This window comes from Juglans microcarpa x Juglans regia, chromosome 2D (genome assembly GCF_004785595.1).
Source record: "Juglans microcarpa x Juglans regia isolate MS1-56 chromosome 2D, Jm3101_v1.0, whole genome shotgun sequence".
In the NCBI taxonomy this organism is placed as follows: Eukaryota; Viridiplantae; Streptophyta; class Magnoliopsida; order Fagales; family Juglandaceae; genus Juglans; species Juglans microcarpa x Juglans regia.
The window spans coordinates 13,523,677-13,550,110 of record NC_054596.1 but is presented as its reverse complement, the minus strand read 5'-3'; the positions used below and the strand labels follow the sequence as shown (position 1 = coordinate 13,550,110).

The following is a 26,434-nucleotide window of genomic DNA, read 5'->3' as shown; positions in this document are numbered from 1 at the left end:
AAGCGAGCCATCTCTTGAAGTTTTCTTGAATGCTCCTGATCATTTTGTACTTTCTCTGGTCCAACTGGTGGAAGAGAAAGTACGTGAGTCCTAGTAAAAGTCTGTAATAGGTAAGCATCTTCCCTGAGTTGTAGCAATCCATATCTTCGAATCATTTTGGTTGCAAAGCTTGTGGCCAATGTGAGAAGCCTATAATATGGAATTGAACAGAGTAAGTTTCAAAACATGATTCTGGATTAAGATGAAATTTAACAGAAAAATAATATATATTCTGAATTATATATCTATATGAAATACAAATTCTGGTCATTCTTTTTCTCTTCCTTTTGAAAGCATAATAAGTATCTATTTCATATCGTTAGATGGCATGATTATAATATGTACACCGAATACAGGTACACGGTATATTAGGTTTGAAAGTACGAGCATATCAAATAGTGAGAGGGTAGGACTGAGATTTTCTACCCATTAATCTTTCTTCTCCAATTCTTCTGCCCTCCAAAACCTCTTTTTAAAAGATAATCAAGAAGTTGTATTCATAATAAAAGGCATAACCAAATACACAGGACTTATACATGAGTAATACCTAAAAAGGATTTTTTTTATTAGTAAACAAGGATTTTATTAAAATAGGCGAAGCCAATTACATGGGACATATACAAGAGCAACACCTATGCATGAGTGTCTAAAGATACAAGGAAATCATGTATGTTCATGCCATTAAAGTCTATTACAATCGACCAATGGAATAAAGTGTTAAGAAAAAAAGTTCTAATCTCGTCCATTGTCCATTCACGATCCTCCAAACTCCGACTATTCCTCTCCATCAATATGCACCACCATAAACAAATCAATACCTAAATAGGATTTACAACCAAAAAAAGAAATTCATGGACATTAAGCCCATTATACTTTACACATCCCACAATCTAAAAAGTTTTTTTATACAAGTAATATCACGCGATCAAAGAAGTTCCCTCAGCAAGATGCACAAGGGAACCACTGAACATAGTTGACACACAAATTAACATGGAGATCCTGTTATGCATGACAAACAGTTCAAGGTCTAGATAATCAATCAATTACAACTTCCATCAAATTCGGATAGACAGTACTAAAGCACTCTGTTATTGTTACCAACTATGCGTGTTAAGGAACCAATTCCAGATATCACCATCCTATATATGCCATCAATTTTCATTCAAACACTAGCTTGCAGAAGTTGACATGATGGGATTCAATTCAGATGTACTACCATATATGGTTAAAACAAATGCTAATGAATATAGACATGTCAAGTAGGAAAGAACATGAAGGTTAAACCAGATAGAAGGAAGAAACTCACATACAAAATGAGAAACTCATAAACTCATGCATATAATACACACAAAAAGATAACCATTAACTCCAGGAAGCATCTAAATGTAACTCACATCCAAAAACACGTCAAGGAGGACACAGAGTGCAAGGTTAAACCAGATAGAAGGAAGAAGCTGACATACAAAATGAGAAACACGTACCAATACAGTAGACAAAAAAAATCAACTCCAGGAAGCATCTAAATGTAAGTCAGATAAAAGATCAAGAAGCTAAGTCATGATCATAATAAATATATGTGGCATCCCCCCCCCCCCACCAAAAAAAAAAAAAAAAACACTCACACATTACTCAAGGAAAAACCATAAAACCTATATGCACAAATGCACATGTATATATTAAAGGAAAATGAGATACAAATTTGTATATCGGTTTATTAATATAAGTTACGCAAACGTGCACATGTACTCACCAAACAAAGAACTAACATCTGTTTCTCACTCTGCACCTCAAACTATCAAAAGTTTCAATTTGTACCCCATCTACCCATATTTTTCAATTTGTGCCCACGTTTAAGATTTAAGTGCTAAAATGAACGAAAGATTGGCCAATGGCACAATTTTGATGGTCAAATCTTAACGGAAGGTGAAAATAGAAAAATATAGGTAGTTTAGGGTGCAACTTGAAACTTTTAATAGTTTAAGGTGCAAAATAGAAAACATGTGATAATTTGCGGGCAAAATCTGGAATTAGACCTTTACTGTACCTTAGATAAATAAATCCTAAACTTATTTTACAATATTTTATCTAAACATGATGTAATTGACCATAGAGATTTCGAAATGCAAGATTCTAAAATGCGGCGCCAATTGAATTAGCAAAAAGTTGCATAAAAAATATGTTCAAGATTCACATTTATAAGTAAGAAAAAGAATAACTAAAAAGTGCAATCCAAGCACACCGAATGTATACAAGAAAGACACCTATCAAGAAGTGAAAGAAAGAACATCCGTGAGAATGAGTGAAAATCAAAGAAAGAATTTTACCTTGATGCAGCAGAAACCTCATTATCATTGGAAGATTTACAGAGCATCAGATAAACAGCTGCAAAGAGCAATCTTAAAATTCCTTCTTCAGCGAGATTTACACTCGCAAGCATTTCTAGAGATCTGTTCATCCGCCCAAAGGAAAAAGAAATCCATTGGTTAACCTGAGTCATACATTCCACACATTGACCCAAGAACAAAACCTCAATATGATATTTATATAAACAAAATTGAAGCAAAAGATGCTCTGGTCTGGTTATTAGAAAGAGAAAAACCTAGCTATCTTTTATGAGATTCTCTGACATTCAATTTCTGGTGGTTAGAATCAAATACTGTCTCCTCCATTGGCTCTCTATTGGTCCTAAAGGGTTATGAAGTAGAAGCTTGCAACAAGACAGGGTGATATTGGCTAACATGAGTCTTACATTCCACACATTGACCCAAGAACAAAACCTCAATATGATATTTATATAAACAAAATAGAAGCAAAAGATGCTCTGGTCTGGTTATTAGAAAGAGAAAAACCTAGCTATCTTTTATGAGATTCTCTGACATTCAATTTCTGGTGGTTAGAATCAAATACTGTCTCCTCCATTGGCTCTCTATTGGTCCTAAAGGGTTATGAAGTAGAAGCTTGCAACGAGACAGGGTGATGCAGGCAACAAAAAGCAAGCTGAGGATCAACATAATTCTAATTTGTAGTTTACATATTTGGTGTGGACCTACTCAGCACTACAGTAGGCTACTTTAACTGGTTTCTATTTGTTTTAGATTTCTATAATATTAGAAATGAGGGTATTTCATGAACTTATAAAGTTTGGTTCTGGGCTACAAATTGACATCTCTCTCAAGCTAATATTGTGTTTTTTTTATGTGTAGTACGTTATTTTCCGGCGTGGTATTGGGATTGATCAAACTGCTAATTACTTTTTCATGGAGAAAGTGGATATGATCATTTCACGTTTATGGAGATGTCTTTTGAGACTAACAAGGTAAGTAATTTTTGGGCCACGATATAAATCTCGTGGTCATAGAGATTTGGTGAAAGCTCTGTACAAGTGTGAAAAAAGTAAACACAGATCCTTTGCCATTGAGGATGGTGGTTAGATAGTTCCTTTACTACATCGACGTTAAGATGGGATATACAAGGGAGCTTGTGATCGAATCTAAGCTCTTCTTTGTAGTGAGGGAAGGTGGTATGGTCCGTATCATTGAAAGTGGTAGAAGATTCAAGCAGGAGCTATTGATGGGGTTGGGCACTGCACAATGGTTTAAGAGAGCTTTGAAGGATAGTGCGATAGGTGAAAGGAAGGATTTTTACTCGTCAATAAGAGAGGATTACCAGAGTTTCATTGCTCAACAATGTCCGAATAACCGAGGCAGATTCTTGGAGGTGGCAGTGTACGGTGATGGGAGTTGACGTAGTTTCATTCTTATTCCAAAAGAAGAAAGGGGAAGGGGATGGAAAAGAATGGGGAGGTGTTGAGGGAGGTTACCGCGGTGGACAAAAGCAAAGATGGAGGTGGTGGTGATGTACAGAGGAGGAAGTGGGGGGAAGAGGCGTACCTTGAAATCATACAAAGAAGCTCTCTCTCCGGCTGGGGCATTTGGGCTGTCAAGAACTGGGGCCAAAGGGGGAGGGCCTGATGGAGATGTGCACCGAGCCACTCATTGTCCTTTTCGGGAGAGTGCTCTGCATGGTGAGGGAGGTCGAGGTGCAGGTGCAACTGGGGTATTTGCAGGGAGAGGTTGAAAAGGTGATGAAATGTGTCAGGGTTATTAAGGAAAGGGATGATACGGGGGCTTTTTTTTTTTTTTTTTTTTTTTTTTAGGGTGGGGGGGGGGGGGGGGGGCGCTAAAGGTAAATACAGGGCATTTCTAGGAGCCCTTAAGGGCTTCAAGTGGCAGGATGGGTCCTAATGGGCCGTATTTGGCTCAGACCAGTATAACTAATGGGCAAAGCCATCAAGTCAAGGGGCGGGCTGATAGGCCTGGGCCCAAGCCCAAGGCCCAGCAAGAGTGGAAGGCCCGATCAAGTTACGTGGGTGCAGGAGGAAGGTTTCCTCCGCTGGACATGTCATCGCGCCACCACCAGAGGGTGGTGGACTTGCCGGAGTCTTCAACGCGACATCATCAGAAGTCGCCAATGAAGGTGGTGCTGCAGCCGGAGGTAGGTTTGTTCAGCAGGAGAAATAGAAAACGCCGACAGAGTTAGAGGTGGCTTTTCCACCACCACCGAGTGCTTTTCTACCTTCAGGGAGTGCACAGAAATTGCCAACAGAGCGTGGGGGGGTGACAAGGGTCTGGCGAGCAATACCGAGGTGCCTAGCGATGTCGTTTTACTGGGAGATAGTGTAGGGGACTCGACCGGTGATGATTTATTTCTCTCAGATGAAGAGAACTCCCAGAGGCTTATCCAAGTGTTAAGTGATTATGTTGGGGAGTTTGGATTGGTGCTCAAGGAAGAGAATTTGGAGGAACAACAAGATTTTCAAATGCAGCACTCTATCCCTTTGAAGTGTTTGTTTCCAGACCAATCAAGTGTATCAGACTAGGTGTTTAACAAAGTGAAGGATATTCAAGAAATGGTGGGTTTGAAGTGTGAAGGTTATGAGGAGTAGTTCATGGCATTACTCACTGCTATCAAAACGGGTCACCAACAACAAAGGAAAGCTGGTACCAAGAAACAGCGTGAACTCAAGAGGCTGACTTGGTCCATGAACTCTGAAGGCAGCTCCAGTAGGGATAGGACTAAGGGAAAGGGGCTGTTTTATCCCAAATGAAACCAAAAATCATATCGTGGAATGTCCGTGGACTAAATGAGGCTAGCAAGGGTCTTCAAGTAAGAAACTTGCTATGAGGGTGGAAGGCGGATATTGTTTGTTTACAGGAGACGAAGTTGAAAGTTATTAATACAAAAATTGTGAGAAGTATATGGAGTTGTATACATGTGGATTGGGTATGTCTGGCAACTAACGGGGCTTCAGGAGGCGTGTTGGTGATGTGGGACCAACAAGTGGTGGAGAAAAGGGAGGAGTTTATTAGATTATTTTCGGTAGCATGTTCATTTAAGAGTGTATCAAATGGTTATTTGTGGGCTTTCGAAAGTGTTTATGGACCTAATTAAGACAACAATCAGAGTGTATTGTGGGATGAACTAGCTGGAGTGCATAGTTGGTGGGATCTTCCATAGTGTATGGGTGGAGATTTTAATGTAACAAGATTTCCTAGTGAGTGTTTTGGCAATAGAAGAATGCGTTCAGCAATGTCAGATTTTTCAAAATCCATTTTTGAGTTGAATTTAATGGATTTACCAATGGCGGGGGGTTTATGTACGTTGGCCAGTAATCAGACGTGGTCTCGGTTAGACAGATTCTTAATTTGCCCGGAGTGGGAAAGTCATTTTCCGGAGGTTTGGCAAAAGAGATTGCCTCGACTGTGTTCGGACCATTGGCCTATCATACTGGATTGTGGTGGGATTCAAAGAAGACATCGGTACTTTAAGTTTGAAAACATGTGGCTGAAAACGGAAGGTTGTATGGATAGGGTCAGACAGTGGTGGTCATCTTATCAGATTCAGGGTACTCCCAGTTTCATGTTTGTGGGTAAATTGAAAGCTCTAAAACAAGACTTAAAGTTTTGGAATCGACAGTCTTTTGGGGACATTGGGGAACACAAGAAATGCAAGATAAAAGAGATCCAGGAGCTGGAAAGGGTACAAGAGCCTAGGACCTTAACATAAGAGGAATTAGCTCAAAAGCTAGTGCTAGTTGCAGATCTCGGGAGGATCGTTCTATTAGAAGAGATTTCGTAGCGGCAAAAGTCGAGAGCGTTATGGTTGAAGGAAGGCGATCGTTGTACAAAGTTTTTCCACAAGGTAGCCAATTCTTACAGGAGATCTAATAATATTGAGTCTTTGAAGATTGATCGGGTAGATTGCAAAGATGACAAAGGATTTTTTTTATAAGTATAAAGATGACAGGATTAATGATCATGTAATTGGTTTTTTTGAACAGTTACTCACTGAGCAGGAGGGTTGGCAGCCTAAGCCCGATGGGCTATTTTTTGACTCTATTGGGTGTATGGATGGCATCCGCTTGGAGAGACCTTTTGAGGAGGTTGAGGTTTTTGAAGTAGTGAGGAAAATGGCTAAAGATAAGGCTCCAGGTCCTAATGGGTTTTCTATGGGTTTCTTTCAAGCATGTTGGGATGTATTAAAGGATGATCTCACGAAGGTGTTTCCGGAGTTTCATTTGGCTGGACAATTTAAGAAAAGCCTAAATGCCACTTTCTTAGCTTTGATACCAAAAACAGTTGGGGCTTCGGAGATTAGGGAGTTCCAACCCATTAGTCTTGTAAATAGGGTATACAATATCTTTTCCAAGGTACTTGCGAATCGCCTTAGTGAGGTAGTGGGAAAGATAATCTCAAAGCCTCAAAATGCTTTTGTAAAGGATAGACAGATTTTAGATGCGGTCTTTATTGCAAATAAATGTTTGGACAGTAGACTGAAAGCTAGCACTGCAGGGATTATATGCAAATTAGACATGGAGAAGGCGTATGACCATGTTAATTGGGATTTTCTACTCGACCTTCTTGGGAGGTGTGGTTTCGGGTAGAGATGGAGATCATGGATCCGTTGGTGTATATCTACGGTGAAATTCTCAGTTCTGATAAATGGAAGCCCAACAAGTTTTTTTCACAGCACACAAGGTCTAAGACAAGGCGATCCGTTATCCCCATTACTCTTTATTATTGTAATTGAGGCTTTGAGCAAAATGACCTCAGCCTTGGTCGCTAATGGGGGTGTGACTGGTTACTCGATTGGATCCCCGGGTGGGGGACTTACTAATATTTCGCATTTATTATTTGCATATGACACTCTTATCTTCTATGAGGCAGACCATAATCAGGTTAAGTCTTGAAGGCCCTTTTACTTTGTTTTGAAGCAGTTTCTGGGTTGAAAGTGAACCTGGAAAAATTAGAGATGGTGCCTATTGGAGGAGTTCAGCGTATAAGACAGTTGGCTAATATTTTGGGGTGTAAGATTGCCTCACTCCCTATGACATATCTTGGTCTTCCTTTAGGGGCTGCCTCGAGAGCGGCTTCTTTATGGGATACAATGATTGAGAAAGTAGAACATCGACTAGCAGGCTGGAAGAGAATGTATCTGTCTAAAGGGGATAGGATTACCCTGATAAAGAGTACGTTATCTAACCTACTGACATACTTTCTATCCTTGTTCCCTATTCCAACAAGTGTGGCACTTTGTATTGAGAAACTTCAACGGGATTTCTTATGGGGTGGAATAGCTGAGGAGTTTAAATTTCACCTACTTAGGTGGGAGAAGGTTTGTTGTCCTCTCTCTAATGGTGGTTTGGGCATTAGAAGTTTGAGGATTTTTAATCGGGTGTTACCTGGAAAATGGCTATGGAGATACCATAAAGAACCAAAAGCTTTATGGAAGTTGGTAATTGAGAGTAAATATGGTGGCTTATGGGGCAGTTGGTGTACCAATGAAGTGAGAGGAGCACATGGAGTGGGTTTGTGGAAACATATAAGATGATAGGAGGTCTTCTCTCGCCACACAAGATATTGTCTAGGAGATGGGGTTAGGATCAAATTCTGGCTTGATACTTGGTTCGTAATTGCGCTCTAAAGGATCTATTTCCTGCTCTCTTCAGGGTTGCAAGTGTCAAGGATGTCTCAGTGGCAGAAGTCATGGTGATAGTGGGGGAACAGATCCAATGGAACATCAATTTTAGCCCCGCGGCTCATGATTGGGAAATGGACAGTTTCGCAGCTTTTTTCAGCCTCTTGTATTCAATCAAACCGAATAACCAGCGTGCTGATTTTTTGTGGTGGATAGCTATGGGTAAAGGTACGTTCTCAGTTCGCTCGTTTTATAAGTCCATATCACAGGAGCTTCCAACTCAGTTCCCCTGGAAAAGGATTTGGAGACATAAGGCGCCTCTCAAATCAGCATTTTTTGTGTGGACCGCTTCCTTGGGCAAGATCCTCACAACGGATAATTTGAGGAGACGGAGGGTGATCATCGTAGATTGGTATTGTATGTGTCAGAACGAGGGAGAATCAGTAGATCATCTTCTACTACATTGTGAGGTAGCTCGAGGGATATGGAATGAGGTATTTAGTAGGCTAGACTTGGGTTGGGTTATGCCCGAGATAGTAGTGGCAAAGCTGGCTAGTTGGACAGACTTGAGAGGTAATCAACAGATCAAGGTTGTATGGAAGATGCTTCCTATTTGCATCATGTGGTGTGTGTGGCAGAAGCGCAATGAACGGGCGTTTGAGGACAAAGAGAGATCGATGAAGGAACTTAATGCTTTTTTCTTTAGAACTCTTTATACTTGGGCCATTGCCGTTAATTTTAATGGCCAAGATTTCCATGATTTCCTTGTATCTATTGCTCCTACGTACTTAGGACACCCTTTGTACTGAACATGGCTTTGCCTATTCTTTTATTAGTATACTTTTACTTATCAAAAAAAAAAAAGAAATGAGGGTATTTATGTGAGAAATATATGGATCTTAATCTAATAAGGAACAAGATTTTTAAACCACAGAAACAATATATTGTTTGCATAGATCAAAGAGTAATTCATATCCTTAATTCAAGGAAATTGATACCACCCTATGGGGCATATGTATAAAGGGACATATACTCTAATATCATAGATCAAACAACCAAGAAGCCAAGAAAGTCATTCTACAACCAAAAAAAAAAAAGCAATAATGAATTAGCGAAAATAGAATCTTACTGCTCTATTTCGTCAAATTTCAAGTAGTCCAAAGCTATTTGCAATCGACGCATCCGTGAAATTGTAAGGTCCCACCCTGATATGGCAGCATCCAGATGTCATGCATGCACTCAGAATACAGTTTAGCATATCCTAAAATGCACAATTTCAATAAACAAACATCCAACATGTGTAAAACTCAACGATGCTAAACCAACAAAATTATTTTAGTAGTGTAGTTATGAATTTATTTCTGTTTTTAGATTCCTCTCTAAATGAGAGTAATGAGCAGCTCCAAATTAGAAACTTACTTCGTCAATGGAATGGTGATATAATTTGTTTACAGGAGACCAAGATGGAATTTATCACTAGAGAATTAGTTTAGAGTTCATGGAGATGTCAACATGTTGGCTGGTCATACTTGCCATCAAAAGGGGCATCCGGGGATGTTTTAATTATGTATGATAAATGGGTGGTGGAGAGAATGGATGAATGTGTAGGAGAGTTTACTGTGGCTTGCTCCTTTAAGAATATAGAAGACAGATTCTTGTGTGCATTTGCAGGAGTCTATGGCCCTAATCTTGATTTGGAAAGAAATCTATTGTGGGAAGAATTGGCAGGGCTTCTTAGTTGGTGGGATATACCAAGCTGTATAGGGGGGGACTTTAATGTCACTCCCTTCCCGAGTATCAGGTGTGCGTCTCACCTTAACCATGCTATGGATATTCCTTTAATTGGAGGCACGTTTAGATGGTCCAACAGTCGTGAACACCCATCTTAGTCGAGGATTGGTAGGTTTTTGAAAACTCTGAATTGGGAGTTACATTTTCCGAATGTGATTAAAAAAAAACTACCCAAGTTATGCTCAGATCATTTCCCTATCATCTTAGTCAGTTGAGGCATCCAAAGGGCAGAAGGTATTTTTATTTTTTGGTAAGTAAACGATTATATTTATAACAGGCATAGCCTAAGTACACAAGATGGAAAAGGTATATTAAATTTGAGAATATGTGGCTTAAAATTGACAGTTTCTAGATCAGACGATGGTGGTCGTACAGTCGTACTGCTTCCAGGGTTCCCCAAGTTTCATAATGGCAAGAAAGCTAAAAGCATTGCAGAATGATTTGAAGCAATAGAATGAATAAGTTTTTGGAAATGTGGCCCACCGGAGGTGCTCTCTTGGAGGAGCTACGAGGTCTGGAGAGCGAGAATGAGGCAAGATCTCTCTCCGAATCCTAGAGAATCCACAAGAATAAGGAAGTCATAGAACTTGAAAGAGCAACATTGATGGAAATCTCTTGGAGACAAAAATCAAGGGCAGTATGGCTAAAGGAGGGAGACAAATGCACGAAGTTCTTCTATCGGGTGGCTAATTCACATAGGAGGAACAATGCAATTAAGGCATTGATGGTAGACGGTGAAAATTCCTTGGACCAGTTAGTCATCAAGAACCACATCGTACAATACTTAAGCACCTCCTCTCAAAACAATACGCATGGAGACCGAAAGTGGATGGATTAACTTGTGAATCATTATACCAACAGGGTTCAAGGTGGCTTGAGAGGCCGTTTGAAGAAGATGAAGTGTGCAAAGTGATCCATAGCATGGCTAGTGACAAGGCTCCAGGCATTGACGATTTTACCATGGGTTTCTTCCAAGTTTGTTGGGAAGGGATCAAGGATGATCTCATGAGGGTGTTTCAAGAGTTTCATGCCAATGAAAGGTTTGAAAAAAGTCTCAATGCTACTTTTTAGCTCTCGTTCCTAAAAAAATGGGGTCCGTGGAAGTTGGAGACTACCGCCCTATTAGCCTTGTGAATGGGGTGTACAAGAACCTTTCTTAAATACTAGAGAATAGATTGAGTACGATGATGGAAAAGTTAATTTCGAAACCTCAAAATGCATTCGTCAAAGGTAGACAACTTCTTGACTTAGCATTAATTGCAAATGAAGTCTTGGACGGACAACTCAAATCTAAAGAACCAGGATTTCTTTGCAAACTAGACATGGAGAGAGCTTACAATCCTATCAACTGGAACTTCTTACTTTATCTACTTGCAAAAAGTGGTTTTGACTCCTTCAGATGGATTGGGGATCTATAATTTGATGGAAGTTCAATCAAGTTCTTTTGGGTAAATGGTTGTGGCAGTACCAACTAGAAAGGTGGTCCCTAGGTAAGTTAGTTAAAGATTCGAAGTTTGAGGAGTCTTAGGGAGGGTGGGTTTGTGGAAACACATTAGAAAATGATGGGAGACTTTCTTAAGCCATGCACGTATTGAGGTAGGTGATGGTTCTTGAGTAAAATTTTGGCACTACAAATGGTGCGGTGAACAAAGCCTCAAAGAAACATTCCCTGATATTTTTTTAGCTTGTATGGGTGAAGGATGCTTCAGTAGCTGATCTCTTGGTCTTCTGTCCTGGTCCCCCTCAATGGAATTTCGATTTCATTAGGGTAGCACAAGATTGGGAGTTGGAGGTTATCGCTAAGTTCTGCCTTACTATATATTCCGCCAAGGTGACTTGAGGGCACCATAGACAAGATCAGTTGGAGCCCCTCCAACAAAGGTAGATTCACAATTAGATCGTTCTACCAAGTTCTGACTAGCCAAGGCATAACCACTTTTCCATGGAGAAATATATGGAAGATGAAAGCATTTTTGAAAGTGGCTTTTTTTGTTTGGACAGCCTCCCTAGACAAGATTCTTACAACAGACAATATAAGAAAATGTAGTGTAATGGTGTTGGACTGGTGTTGCATGTGTAAAAAGAATAGGCAATCAGCAGATCAACTGCTTTGACATTGTGAGGTGGCCAGGAGCATGTGGGATAATTTTTTTGGGAATAGGGTTATCGTGGGCCATGCCTAGTAGGCTGGTGGATTTTCTAGCAAGCTAGAGAGGACTCCAAGGCAATCCACAAGTGGCAACAATATGGAAGATGGCCCCTATATGTATGTGTTGGTGCATTTGGCAGGACAGAAATGATAGAAGCTTCGAGGATCATGTAATGACAATGGATGAGCTTAAAGTTCTTTTCTTTAAAACCTTGTTCTTATGGGCGGGGGTCATTGATTTTAATAGACCAAATGTCCATGATTTTCTACTTCCGGTTGTAAACCCTAGTTAGGATCTTCTCGTGTATACATCATGTGTAATTGGACTATGTCTCATTTTCTTATGAATAGAAATTATTGATTACCTATAAAAAAACAGATATTCTTACTAAGTAAAAATAGAGAATATGAAACACTGGTTTGGAGTATCAATTTAAATACCAACTGATAGAGAACTAGAAACACAAAACAATAAATTTAAATTATTCTCACCATTTTCCGAACATAAGCGATCTGCCTCTAGAGGGCTTTCATTCAGAAAAGCTCTATCCAAAACTTCAAGCTTCCACAGTGGCCAGGGCTGTTTTGATTCATCAATTCCCAATACATCTTTGATTTGATATCCAATGCCAGTATTTATACTTGACTGCCGATATCCAATGGTCTCCACAGCAAGGAAATTAGATGAAACCGAAATAGAGGGAAAAACCACTGAAAGACCACCTTCTGTCACCAGATAAAAACATCCCTGGAATGTGCAACCGACTGCTTCTCCAATAAAAGCTTCTTTTCTCCCTTGTAGACAAAACATTTTATTCCCATTCAAGCAGCTGTCATCATGAACTGCAGACTCCGCACGCAGATTGAAATGAATGACCTGAGAACCCTTTTGATTATTCAAATGACGTTTTTTAATAAACCGAGTAATTCCCAAAGGAGAAAAACAGATACAGTCATCCTCATTAAATCTACACGTAGAAAGCAATATTTTTCGCAAAGTGTGCGATGGCCCTTCAGCATCACGAGACCTCTGATCTGTAGTATTTGAAGCAGAAAAGCCACTTAAACATGGGTCACATTGGTTCCTCTCTCCATGAAGGTTCACGTCTTGGGTTTTCTGAAGTACATTGCTTCCAATATTATCCAAGCAAGAGAATTTTCCATCCATCATGGATGAATTACAAAATTTGAGATAATTAGCATAACTAGAATAACCCTTTGGGGTCCAATATCAGAACCACCAACCTCCCAACCAACCAACATACCAAGTCCTGATTGCTGAAAATGAGGAAGCAATTTCTCAGATGTATAATACTTGTCTGGAATATAGTCACCAGCATGTATTACGTATATTACACCATATTCATCAGCCACAGCTAAGAGGGAAGTATGTGAATCAACAAACAACCTTTTAAACATTCTTCTACCATAACAACCACGTTGATAAGTTGACTTCTCAGGAACTCCATCAACTTTGTTAATTTTCACATCAACGCCTGCAGAAAGTTCTTCTTTCTCAAGTAAATCAGATTGAGGGTTAAGCCCGCATATTTGTAAAAGATTCATACATGCAACATAATCACCAGTCATTGCAGTATAAAAAAAGATTAAGCCAGACGCATTAAGACAAACAAGAAGATTATCAGAAGAAAAGTGGAAGTCTGCCCACTCAACCACCGGGCCTATGTTTAGACTTTCTTCAAGCTTCAATGAGGAAACCCACCGGATTCCCCAATTCTCTAACCTAGCAACAAGAAGTAAATTACTGGTCTTGCTCCTCTCACTTTCATCACTACGATTGACAGAAACAGCATCCACCAATGTGAAAACGAATCCAATTAAGTGATGTGAATTGCTAGAAAACACTCTGGAGCACTTGTGTGAACTATTCACTCCAACACTGAAAACATCGGATACAACATCAGACTTGCAATTTGAAACAGATGTAGCCAAATCTGACTTCATAACTGCATTATTCTCGGAAGCAAGAACTGTTTCCTGCCAGCTCTCCTCATTTGATACAGAGTTGCCTTTGAAAAAGAAGTCCAGAAGTGGTGAGTTACTGTTAAAAAGACTGAATGAAACAACCTCAGCAGAACAAGGAAATGATGACTTGTCTGGGAACCTGGTCCATATTGTGCCATCAGATTTAATACATTCGGCTTTAGTGAAAAAAGATTGGAACCATGTTTTAGAAGCAATGCCTCTTGACAAATCATCATCTCCTTCAGAAAGATTATGCGGAATCTCACTATTTCCATCGGTCTTGTTTACATCTATGACATCTCCAATGGGTTTACAACACAAGCTGGAAGCTTCTTGTTCCTCCATCCCTTGAGCTGATATGGAAGAAGGCCCCCATTCCACCCACCTCCCTTGCCCAAAGTCGCCCGTTAGTGCGGTTCCAGCCATTGAAGTGCTTCTACTGGGTTGACAGAAAGCATGGACAGTCACACCATGGTTGCCAGATACAAACAGAAATTCTCTAAATGAAGTATCCTTGTGCAGATTATAAGTATCACTGGATATACCCCAAGCAAGTGATTTTACGTCACCAATAAAAGTATTACTATTAGATCTTGATTCAAGAGAAAAACCGTGATCAAAATCCACTTCTAACCCAGATGTACATTCCATGTCATCCCTTGAATCTGACTTACTAGATACTGTGGATCCTTTCAAAAATGATCCTGGATATTTGGAACTTTTGGCATAACTACTTTCCAAATCATTATTATGTGTAGAGTCCCCTACAGGCACATAAAAAGAGAGAATTATTTTGATGAGTAAAAAAAAAAATACAAGAGAAAGAAAAATGAAACCACTATGTATCACAGGCATGTCTATGTGACTAATACATGTTGGCAGCCTGGGAGAATCAAAGCACAAATAGGAGCGAGGCAACTGAGGTAAAAAATCTCACCAGTAATCAAAGGAAGCAACAGAGCTTCGCATTGATACGAAAGTAATAACAATATGTGTCGTGTAGGAGAAATAAAAGCTTCACGAAATTCTGACAGGTTGAGCTGGGCCTGTGAAGGGCACCATTTGTTCAACTGCAGTATAGCAGGACCCTCACCACCTAAAGGCGAACCCATGCTGATAGACTAAGCGAACAAGAAAACAGAATTAAAAAAAGTAATAGAAGGAACTGTGCTCCTGTTAGAAGATCCTAAACTGCATTTAAAGAAATAAATAAATAAGAAAGGAACCACAAAATTAAGTCACGGTAATTTCTCTTTTTTAATGTTTACAATTTACATGATGACATGATGAGCAACACTTCAACTAACAAGAAAAGGAAAGGAAAACTAATTATTAATGCATACCCATGTAATAGAAATTTTTTTGCATGAACACGTAAGCAAATGTGCACCATTTAATGTAAGCAATCTTAAGGCTTTGCAAAGTACTTGGCACTTTGAATATATGTTAGTGAACTATTTATGTATTACAGTTTGAATATATGTAAAGAATATATGTAAGCAACACGCCAATGCACCCAAACCTTTACTGGCCATGATTACACACTAGCTTGTCTGTCCGATGATCCTAAAGCACTACCAATGCAGGAAATAGATCTAACACTCATCTACGATAAATCATCCAATGCTACACAGAACACGCCGGTCCCCCTGTCTTCTCTAAGAGGTTTGAATCCCTCCTCGCCAACAATCAGCCGAAAAGGGAAGGGCTTTCCCCCAGGGCGTAGGAAAATCATGATCGTGATAGCAAACCTAAAGCTAGGTAACTTGGGTTTGGGTTTTGTGTTGAAAAGTAACGGTCTTACTTTTTTTTATCGCTATTTTTTTCTTTTTGATACGTGGATAGATGATATATTAGCTATAATATGTCCACCCAAGTCAACATATTTCTTTTGTTTTATGCCCCAAAATTCTTCCTCAGCCAATCTTGGGCAAAATACTAGAGCAAGTATAAGGCCTAGTTTGGATAGCAAAAGTCTCACATCTCATCTCATCCTATCTTATCTCAATATCCAAATGCCACAAATAAAAACACTTTTCAATTTCAAATATTCAACTTTTTCATCTAATTATTACCTAATCATTACAATTTTCCCAAACTTCCAAACAAAACATGAAAAACAATTCAATTTTTTCAAATCCAAAAACCAAAAAAAAATTAATAAATTATATTCTAACAATATTTTAACTTTATAATATTTTTATTCAAATTTTTCTCTCCTTTCCCAAAACCCCATAAAACATCTCAACTCAAACAATTTCGCTACTATTCACAAACTATTTCACTATTATTCACAGATCATCTCATCTCATCTCACTATCAAAAAAGGCCTAAGTGTGCAAGTATTAGTAGAATAGCAAAAATGTGTCCTTCATCATTAATACGTTTGCTTGCAATAATTGTGGCCTATTGGGAGAATCGAACGTTGCATCAAAGATGTGCTTGCTAGTACTAGTACATCTAAGAATTATTAATTGGCAAGTTATATATAACCCCAAACTACAGAACAAAGGATTATCTAGAACCCACACCGAGGTATTGACGGTGATTCACAAATCTCAAAAAACAAAATGTGATACGATAAAATAGAATGCAATAGAAACAAAGACAGGGAGAATGGGTTACCTCCCCTTAATGATCAAAGCGAACCCTCTCATTTTGAATTTTGAATTCTTTAGTTCAAAATGAATCAAATCTCCCCAAGTAGGATTTGAACCTACGAATAGACAGTTGACAGCCACCACTCTACCATTGAGCTATTAAGGAAAAGTGGGAAATTAAATCTCATAGAGTTCAATTCCCATTGTCAAGTCATGACCAATATGAGCTTGAAGTTTCATTCGTAACTCTAGGAGTTTCTTCATAGTGACTGTTCCATACCTCATTTCATAGGGAACCTCAAAAGGTTTTATTTCATCCACTACAATTAGTGTATTAAACAATGTCAACAAAAGGTAGTCCTTATAAGCAGAACTTCTGCAATCAAAATGCAGACCTCTGTAGTTTGAGAGGCAGCTAATTACAATGTGTCTAAGAGTTGTAGTAGGTATTTCCTTTGTATACTTCCTGTGTACTTGGGCTATGTCTATTCATTATAATAAAATTCTTATTAATTATCAAAAAAAAAAATGTGTCTAAGCGTCACAATTAGTAAAATTTGTAATGATCAAAGGAAAGCACTAGCAATTTTTAATTTATATTTTACAATAATTTTTTTGATCGGTAAATAAGATTTTAGTGATCATAAGGATAGGCAAAAGCCCAAGTACACGACATATACAAAAGCAATGCCTAGGAGTGGTGTTCTAGCAATACAAGAAATTCATGAATGCTCATGCTATTAAAATCAATTACAATCGACCTATGGAACAAAGTACTAAAAAAGAAAGTTCTAAGTTCATCCATTGACCAGTCACAATCTTCAAAACTTCTCTCATTCCTCTCCCTCCGAAGACACCACCATAGGCAGATCGGAACCATCTTCCAAATTGCAACAATCTGAGAAGTGCCTTGAAGGCCTCTCCATGAGGCTAAGAGATCGATCACCCTTCTTGGCATCACCCAAGCTACACCCACCTTAGCAAAAAATCCATTCCACAAGGTCGTGGCAATTTCACAATGTAATAGTAGATGATCAACGGACTCCCCGATCTTTTTACAAAGACTAGTCAAACTATAATTGAAACCTGTTGGAATCATTAGAAAGGGCAACAACTTATCCTCATCACCATCCCACAAATTAGGGGTCTCACAACTTCCCCTGCTCAAATCCTTGACAAATTTTCCAGGCCATTTCTTTTTGAAATGGCTGAAATCCTAAATTCCAGGCAGGAAGTGGCTCTAATACCATTTCGAATGACCCTACCAATAAAAAAAAGTACCATTCATTCCTTCCAGGCACTATGGATCTCATTCACCAAGCTCCTATTCACCACCATCCTATAGATATCAGGTGTTACAAGGTTAGTCCGACTGCTTTCAAATTTCTCGCTCACCAAACAGCCCATCCTAACAGCTATTCCCTCACTTTCTCGCTCTCCAAGAAAATTAGAGTTGGCCGGGGGGTGGTAAGTTGGCCAGTTATGCCAGTAACTTCGGTTGCTAGGAACTAAAAACCATAAAATGTAAGACTAAAAGCTTATATTCTCTCCCTATCACTCAGTTTTCTTGGCAACCAAACAATCAGCTTAATATTAGTAGCTTCTCAATTACAGACATGGACCGAGCCTAACTGCATATATACAAGGATTAAAACTAGGACAAATAAGAATCAATAGAAACTACTCTCTAACTAAGAATAAGAATTTAATCAAAGATGTTACAAAACCGAATTGAAAACAGATTTCAGAAAAGAAAATGAATAAGAATCACAAAAACAAAAAACAATAGCTAGGTTCAAGTATTAGATGCAAATAGAGAAAAGGTTAGAACACGAACCGAAAATTTTAGTTGGACTAATTGGTGAGCGCCACCATTTCCGCAAATCGCGACGTGCTCTCTCTCTCTCTCCAGAAACTCTGTCGAGGTCGAGAGCTTCTCTCCTCTTATCTCTGGTTTTGAGGCGGAGGTATTTTCCCGGCGAGGCTGGAGGGAGTTTCCGATAGAAGACCCGTGGCTACGAGGTTGGGGAAAGAGCGCAATCTGAGTTTACAGGGGGGGCGGGGAGAGAAATTGGAAAGGAGGGCGGGGGGAGGAGAGAATATGGGCGTTTCGGTAAATTCATCTCATCGCGAGGAGGCTTCCTTCGTTGTCTCTAGTCTCTACCGTCACCATTCACCAATCTCTTTTTTTAATTTTTTATTATTTTTTAATGCTGAGAGACAAAAGTTTTGTTTGTTGTCAGGACTCACATTTTAGTCGGTAGTCCCGTAATTAGTAATAACTGCTCAGAAAAATAGTATTTTTTAGCTAAAGTGCTCAGAAAATAGTTAATATGTCAAAAGATTTTCTTTAACTATTTTTTTTTTTTTTTTTTTGTATTTTATTATCTACCCGTACTTTTTAATTTAACTAGTTTATATAAATAGTTGCTAAATAAAATCATTTAAAATATATTACATTTTATGAAGTAAAAAATGTATGGGTATATTTTGGAACAATATATTAAAATGTATTTTGTAATGTATTATTGCTTTATAAATACAAAATCTTCATCGTCTGGGTTTTGGAATTGGAACAAACAATACCATAAACGTGTTTTCGCGATTTGCACTTTTTGTCTTTTAAGATTCCAAATGAACATGCAGCGAAAAGAATGACAACCTAATATTTAAATTTCAAGAGCAAAGTGGAATTGAGGATCGGAGTCATGAATATATGGTTCGTATCAATTAGTCCTGTTCATTTAACAAGTTATTATTCCAGTAGAAGTAACAATTAATCTCCATCATATTCGGAGATTTTGATTCTATACTGCCACAAATATCAAATAGAGTAGTAACACTTAATTTTCACGACAAGAAGTGCAGCAGTAATGGTTTTGGTCATGGCGCTTCATTTCAATGGATGCATGAGTAACCAACCACGAAATGAATTCTTCACCCGTTTGGAAGCAGAATATGAAATAAGGACAATTTTGCTTTGGCAGCTTTGCATACAAGAACAAAATCAAAGTTCCAGTATGAAAGTAAGGTGATACAAAACACAAAAACATAAATCATCCACTCTATAATTCTCTTCATAAATCCAATTACCAAAAAATGTGGTTACTAATTTCGTTCAGCGGAATTCTCATTGTCTAACAAAAAGAAATAAGACAAAAAGTACAATGTATTAGATACTTGAAAAAAAAAAAAAAAAAAAACATCTGCAAGAGGACGAATTACAATCTCTAACTTCTTTCAGTCTTCCGAGTCAAATTACCCGGCTGCTTTCTTGCTTTTCTTAGCCTTCACCTTCATTTCTCCACTCCTCAACTTCATCTTCCAACTCTTCTCTTTCTTTCCAGCAGACGCCCCATCTTCAACCGACAAATCAACATTTTCTTTCGTTATACCATCATATCCTTCTTCCCCTTCACAGCCAACAACTCATCTCGTCTCTGTTAAAATAACTTTGTTCTTCAGCTTAGCCAACTTCTTCAAGTGTTTCAACTCACCAAAAACCCCTACTTCAGTCTTGTCTCCCTTTTTTCTCTTCTTATCCCCCGATTCAACAAAATCCATTTCACCATTCTCACTGTCACCAACATCCCCACCCTCAATCTCATCCCTCCCCACTTCATCTTCATGAATCACCTCACCTACATTCCCGTCCATATACCTTACTTCATGAATCCTCCCCCTCTTCTTCCCCACACGCTCACCTTTCTTACCCTTATCTCTGCCAGCCTCTTCACCCTTTCCCTCCTCTTTCATTCCCTCAATCCTCAACCTCACATCCGGCACCACCTGATAAACCGGTAAAGCCAATGAGTCCAGCAGCTTCAAATGCAACGACCTCACACCACCCCACTTACGTGGCACAATCTCCACAATCCCCTCGATCGCAGCCACCACATTCTCCACAATCTCCTCCTTCTCCATACTCACCCTCGCCACCTTCACGACACTACAAGTCCCCGTTCTCAAGAATAACAAGGCTGAAGAGCACGCCTTCTCAATTTGCTCCTTCCAATTCTTGTGCTTCAAGTCCACGGGCACCGGAATCTTCTTCTTCTTATAAAAGTGCTTCCCCAACAACCCTGGCAAGAGGGGCACAACCCTCTTGTCTACAAAGAACATGTCATACGAATCACACAACTTCCTCTTGGCCTCAAATGGGCGATAGTCCGATTTCAGCTTGGACAACTTGAGGACTTTGGAGACAGGTACTTGGTCGGAATCAATCTTAGATTTGGCGGAGGCTTTGGTGAGATTGGAGTGGGGTCGATCGTCGATGATGAGGCAAAGCTCTTGGGAGAGGTGGGGGGATTGTATGGCGTGTGGGAGTAGGATCTTATGGGGGTTAGTGCGAGATTGGGAGGGTATTTTCTTGAGGGTGAGTATGAGGTAGACAAATTCATCTTGCTCTAAAAGTTGGGGTTTCTGGGTCCCTGACTTGGAGTTTCTCCATTTCAGGAGTGAGGTGACGGCCGTGTGGATGGTAGTGGAGTTGACCCTAGAGGGTGTAGGAGGTGCGTTTGGACTGGTAATGGCCATGGAAGCAAATTATAGAGAGAGGAAAAAAAAAATTGTCACAACCCGTACCCAATGATGAATCCTTATAACCTGAAATCCAGAAAATATAAAACTTAGATACAAAGATCCTTCAAAATCAAATGTCTCAAAAATCTTTCAAACAAAATAAACTAAACGCTTGCAAAATTTCTCATAAAACAGATTAATCCACTTATGCCATCTGGCACTAATCTCACATTTCTCTTATAATCTCGTCGCGTGCCATCTATTCTAACTGTCACAACCATCAAGTATTTGAAAAAAAATGGTGGATAAAGGGGTGAGTGCACTGACTCAGTAAGCAACCTATACTAGTGTATAAACATGAGTCTGTTATAAAATGTAGAAACAAACAATTCTCAAGAACAATGGCAATGGTATTATCAGAAGCATTTTATTGTAATAATAATATATACAAGACCTTAGGCACAAGTGTACTGAACAACATCAGAAACAAAAACAAAAACAAAAGCCATGTTTACCCCCATGGCAGGGTTGTGCATGTCTGTGGTTAGCCAAGCAAAACATAAATCATTGTTTTGTCACCGAAGGGATGCACTCAAAACAAAGGCCATGTTTAACCCTGTGGCAGGGTTGTACATTTTGCGAATAGCCAACCTAGACATAAATCACTTTGTCACTTTACACTCAAAACGGAGGCCATGTTTACCTCCGTGACAAGGTTGTTCATTCTGCAAATAACCAAGCAAAACATAAATCACTTATCAAAAAGTGATTGCACTCATAACAGAGGCCACTATTATATCTTATGACATGGCTGAAGGCCACTATCGCATCTCATGGCAGGACCAAAGGCCACTATTAAACTTGCATATGTTATGTAGTAGAGAAACTGAGAAAAAAATTGATTGTCTACCCCAGTCATTATAAAAAAGTCACATTTCATAGTTCAGATATGAAAATAATCGAGGTAGTTTTAATCATAAAATATGCAAGTTTCTCAAAATCAACCTTGGTTAGTTTTTGGCAAAGTCTAACATAGGAACACCGTTCACTCAACTTTTGCAGTATGCGATCTAAGCTTTGACCCCAAACATAAGCAGTGTCACAACCTAACTAAAAAAATATCACTAACACATTAATAACTCGTACCAAAACAAAACCCTAGCTAACTAACAAAATTCTATAACCCGAACCATAGCTCAATAAGAACCAAAATCCATAAGCCCATAAACCACCATAAGCAAATAGTCCACCATGGTGCCTCAGGTTTATCATGGCCCACGCACAACATTCAAAACTCTACTCCGCCAATAGATTAGCCCAAATTCCTTGGAAGTCGCTTAACCTTCGCCACAACACACATCCCCAATTACAACCATACTCCCGACAAATTGGAGCACCAACTCACATTTTTACATCCATTCCCTCCTCCGATCACAACATTATAATTTATAAACATGGGACCTTTCAAACGTCAACCAATCATGAGGTCACTCAACTACAAATCTCAACATACAAAACAGGGGCAGCACAAACTTCCAGTAGGCACAAATACACGAGCCACAAAATTAAACGATGGTTACGAGGCTAGGGCTTGAGGGTACCTTACCCAATCTCAGAGTGGTGGTCGGTCAGATTGGAGGGCATGACAGCGCTGTCTAGAGACGTTCGAGGTGCTCTGAGACACTTAAAAACAACATCAAAACCGCGTTCTAGATGGTGAGGAAACACACGGCGGGAGAACAAAATCGGACATAGTGGGGGAGAGGAAAGCCGAGACGAACGTGTGAGAGATCAAGGGAGAAGAGAGGGAGAGACAGGAAGAGACAAACCCCGGTGGCGTGGGGCGGCACGCTGGCTCCCGGGGCCTTTGTTGGTTGCTGCAGTCCTAAACTGCGACACTGTGACACGCCGACAGTGAGTTAGAGAGAGAGAGAGATAGAGATATCGCCAGAGAGATGGGCTAGGAGCTTACCAGCGTCGAAAGATCAGGAGAGGGAGCGGCGGCGATAACGTCCCACGGAACAAACACGCAGAGGGGAGAGAGAGACAGTGAGAGACTGAAGCGGGGGAGCTCGGGTAAAAACCAAGGGGGGAAAACCTCTTTCCGTCCCATGGTGCGTTCCGCACTTTTTGTAGCAGTACCAGGTAGCGGGGCCCCGCTGCTATATTTAAAAAAAAAAAAATTATCATTTTTTTAATAATTGCAATCGTTAAAAAAATATAATTTTATTAATAATTAATTTCTTAATTATTAAATTAATTAATTAATTAATTAATTAATTAAAATAATCTTGCAAGAAGTTGAAAGGTAAGTTTAAGGACTCCATTAACATTTTTTCTATTTTTATTAAAAGAAAATTTGAAGTGGGTCAAATTTCATTTAATTTTCTGCTCAAGTCATTCAACAATTATAACGGAGGATCTTTATTTTTAAAATGAGCCCAACTCATCCAATAGAGTTTGTGTGACTTTCTTTCTGGTTTTTCTTGGCTCGAGAGCATTGGACAGCTTATTTTCCTCCCTCGATTTTGGTTTCCTTGACACAGCTTAACACCATCTGGCACTAATCTTCTAGGGGCAAAAATCGACATCAAAGATCTCTAAATCAATGCAGCACCACTCATATTGAGTTTTTGCCCTAGAGTGCTTCCCCGTTGCATATCTATCTCAATCCGAAGCTCTGGTAAAATTCTGGTCAAACCTTATTTTTTAGACTCATTGTGTGTTGAGTTTTACTTGTTATTAAAGATTAGGGTGTAAAAATTAAACTAAAAACTAAAAAATCGGACCAGACCGGCCCAAACAGGTGGACCGGTTCCATTAGTTCCAAAACCGGTCGGTTCCGGTTCTATACTTTTAAGGACCAGACCGGACCGATTCACTATATTATATATTTTAAATTAATTTTTTTAATATTATATATAATAATATGAATTATAATTATATATAAGAAAATGTTATTATAATTTATAACATAAAATTTTAATTTTAAACATGAAAATTTATTTGATCATGTGCTTTAAACATAAAATATATATATTAATAACATTTTATGGACTAATAAATTCTCAACATATTCCTTTTGATAAATACATAATACATTACTAATACAAATATACATTAGTATATTAATTACATTTTGCTTTAATTAATTAGTATACTAATATATATTAATTACATTTTATACTCTATTAGTATTAATAATCCACTTTAAGTCTATATATAAAGAGCTATATAAATCATTATAGTATTAGTAGTTATACTAATACTATATCACTATATGACTATAGTGATATAGTAATACTAATAATAAGTATTAGTATAACTATCAGTGATATAGTTATATTGATAATTATACTAATACTATTATATAGTTATACTAAATTAAAATCACTATAACAAATACTAATATTTAGTTATACTAAATCACTATAACTTATACTAATATCTTTATATCTACTAAATCGCTATAACTAATACTAATATATAGTTATACTAATACTAATACTATTATATAGTTATACTAATCATTGATTCACTATAACTAAATGTATTAATATCAATATTGATATAGTATCTAATATTAATATCACTATATCATTATATATATATATATGTATGTATATATATTATGTAGTAGTAACACTATAATAACATAATATATAGTATTAGTATTAGTACTATTAGTAGTGGTGTAGTCTATAGTTATTTAGTATTATAATATATATTAATTTTGATAAATACATTTTTTTACTGTATGATATGAATATCAATTAACTAAGGCTTCGTTCGTTTTCAGCGATAAAACTCCAAACTTTCAAAACTTTTCTAAGTTTTCCTATGGATAGATAGTTTCTTCAAAACAAACACTCACATATCCCCCGAAGTTTTCATCTCACTCAATCTCTCCTTACTTCAACATTGTTGATTGAATTTCAACACCTCACTGGCAGAATCTATTAACATCTCTCTTGTCTCTCTTGTAACCCTATTTCGAATTTTTTTTCTGTGCAAATCTTCTTCATTTCAATCCCATCTTTCGCTTCATTCTGATCCCATCTCTCTCGTTCAAAATCCTTTCGCGTCCATCCCTCTGTTGTAGTGAAGTGTCCTCGCGTGGGTTGCCTTCCAAACGACATCCAGAGAATTCAGATCTCCGAGAAAAATCAAGCCTCTACATCGAACCTCTGTGGAGCTTGTCGTGCAAATCATTCATGTTCGTCTACCCATCACTCAACCGATTGCAGCCGCTTCATCTTCTCCCCTTTCATTGCTCCAAGCTCCCTACATATAGGAGATGTTAAAAGCTATGAAAACCCACCGAGAGACCACCACGTTTAGGTGCTGCAACCGTCATTTATCTCTAAAAAACTACTACCATAAACGCTCACTCACCGATTCAATGGGCACCATGGGTCCAAGAACGAGGTCATACCAGGTATTCCATGGTACCCTCTAAAATTTTTTTTATATCAATAATTTATGCAAATATGTCGTTTATTACTAGTATATGCGCATTGGGATTGATTTGTTTGTGGCTGTGGATCGATTAATGGAGTTATTTGTGTGTTTGAATGGAAATTTTGTGTGTTTGAAGTTGGTAAACGAATGTAGGATTTGGTTAAAATCCTTTGTGATGTTTCCTTTGAAGTTAAAATGATTTGCTCAACAGCTAGTCATGTATTACAATTGGCCAACCTTTAGGTGAATTAATAAATAGCTACTTAAATTTGAGTTTTGATGGTATTTGCTTATTTTCTTAAGGTCAGGTTCTACGGTGAGGATTGGTATGTTAGAATGGATTTGTTGCAAGTAATGCATTGTCTTATGAGCACAAAACTTGCCCTGATATTTTTTTGCATGATAAAAATTAAATGTGTCATTTGTAGTCTAGTAGATATCAGTAGCATGTTTTGGTTGAAGATTTTGGTGGAAGCAGTGACATGCTAGGAGAGGAGGGGTCCTTGTTGTCATTAGTTGTAACTTCTAAAGCTTCACCATATCATCATCATTTCCTGAACAAGGCTTCATCCTGTTACTAGAGCAATTTTCTTTTCACATGACTCTGCATTTTATGTGGGAATTGACTCAAACTTCATCATGCTATTTTCACCCTTGAGTTTTTTCAATTATTCTGTAAGGAATGGAGAGAATGCGAGGTCCTAGTGCCGTCACATTTCTGATTTCAAAGGTCTTAAGATTTCTTTCCACTCTCTTATTTTTTTTAGGGTTTTCTGTTTTGAGTTTTGTTTTTTCTTGTGTAGAATTTCCATTCTAGTTGTTGTTTTTTCTATTGGTTCCCATTCATTGCTGGTTTTTCCTTCTTTGATCCCAACATGTCTGGTACAACTAACTGCTATATGGCCTC

General features: G+C 38.4%; 2 protein-coding genes across 7 annotated transcripts in view; both read right to left on the bottom strand.

Moving 5' to 3' along the window:
• Positions 1 to 18,622, bottom strand: part of LOC121250593 — a 53,647-nt gene extending 35,025 nt beyond the window's left edge. The window contains 7 exon segments of the mRNA XM_041149746.1: positions 1 to 189; positions 2,364 to 2,486; positions 9,146 to 9,221; positions 12,449 to 13,168; positions 13,171 to 14,706; positions 14,880 to 15,063; positions 18,380 to 18,622. The exon segment at positions 1 to 189 is cut by the window's left edge and continues 67 nt beyond it. Coding sequence (XP_041005680.1) covers positions 1 to 189; positions 2,364 to 2,486; positions 9,146 to 9,221; positions 12,449 to 13,168; positions 13,171 to 14,706; positions 14,880 to 15,054 — 2,819 coding nt within the window. The 5' untranslated portion in view covers positions 15,055 to 15,063; positions 18,380 to 18,622.
• A 972-nt stretch (positions 18,623 to 19,594) lies between these two features.
• LOC121250172 (ribosomal L1 domain-containing protein 1-like) lies at positions 19,595 to 23,179 on the bottom strand. 6 transcript variants are annotated; one of them, XM_041149163.1, is made up of 4 exons: positions 23,039 to 23,179; positions 22,896 to 22,964; positions 22,668 to 22,749; positions 19,595 to 21,150 (listed from the first exon to the last, which is right to left on the bottom strand). In XM_041149163.1, exon 4 carries the CDS (start codon positions 21,079 to 21,081, stop codon positions 19,972 to 19,974), a length of 1,110 nt encoding a protein of 369 aa, XP_041005097.1. In that variant the 5' UTR covers positions 21,082 to 21,150; positions 22,668 to 22,749; positions 22,896 to 22,964; positions 23,039 to 23,179; the 3' UTR covers positions 19,595 to 19,971. The 6 variants fall into 6 exon arrangements, with proteins under 6 accessions (XP_041005097.1, XP_041005093.1, XP_041005096.1 ...); XM_041149159.1 differs by having other exon boundaries at positions 22,673 to 22,749; XM_041149162.1 differs by having other exon boundaries at positions 22,668 to 22,741.
• Positions 23,180 to 26,434: the final 3,255 nt, after the last annotated feature.

What these genes read in the sequence shown, in the direction of transcription:
- LOC121250172 (XM_041149158.1), bottom strand. Translation starts at nt 21,081, where the DNA reads ATGGCCATTACCAGTCCAAACGCACCTCCTACACCCTCTAGGGTCAAC.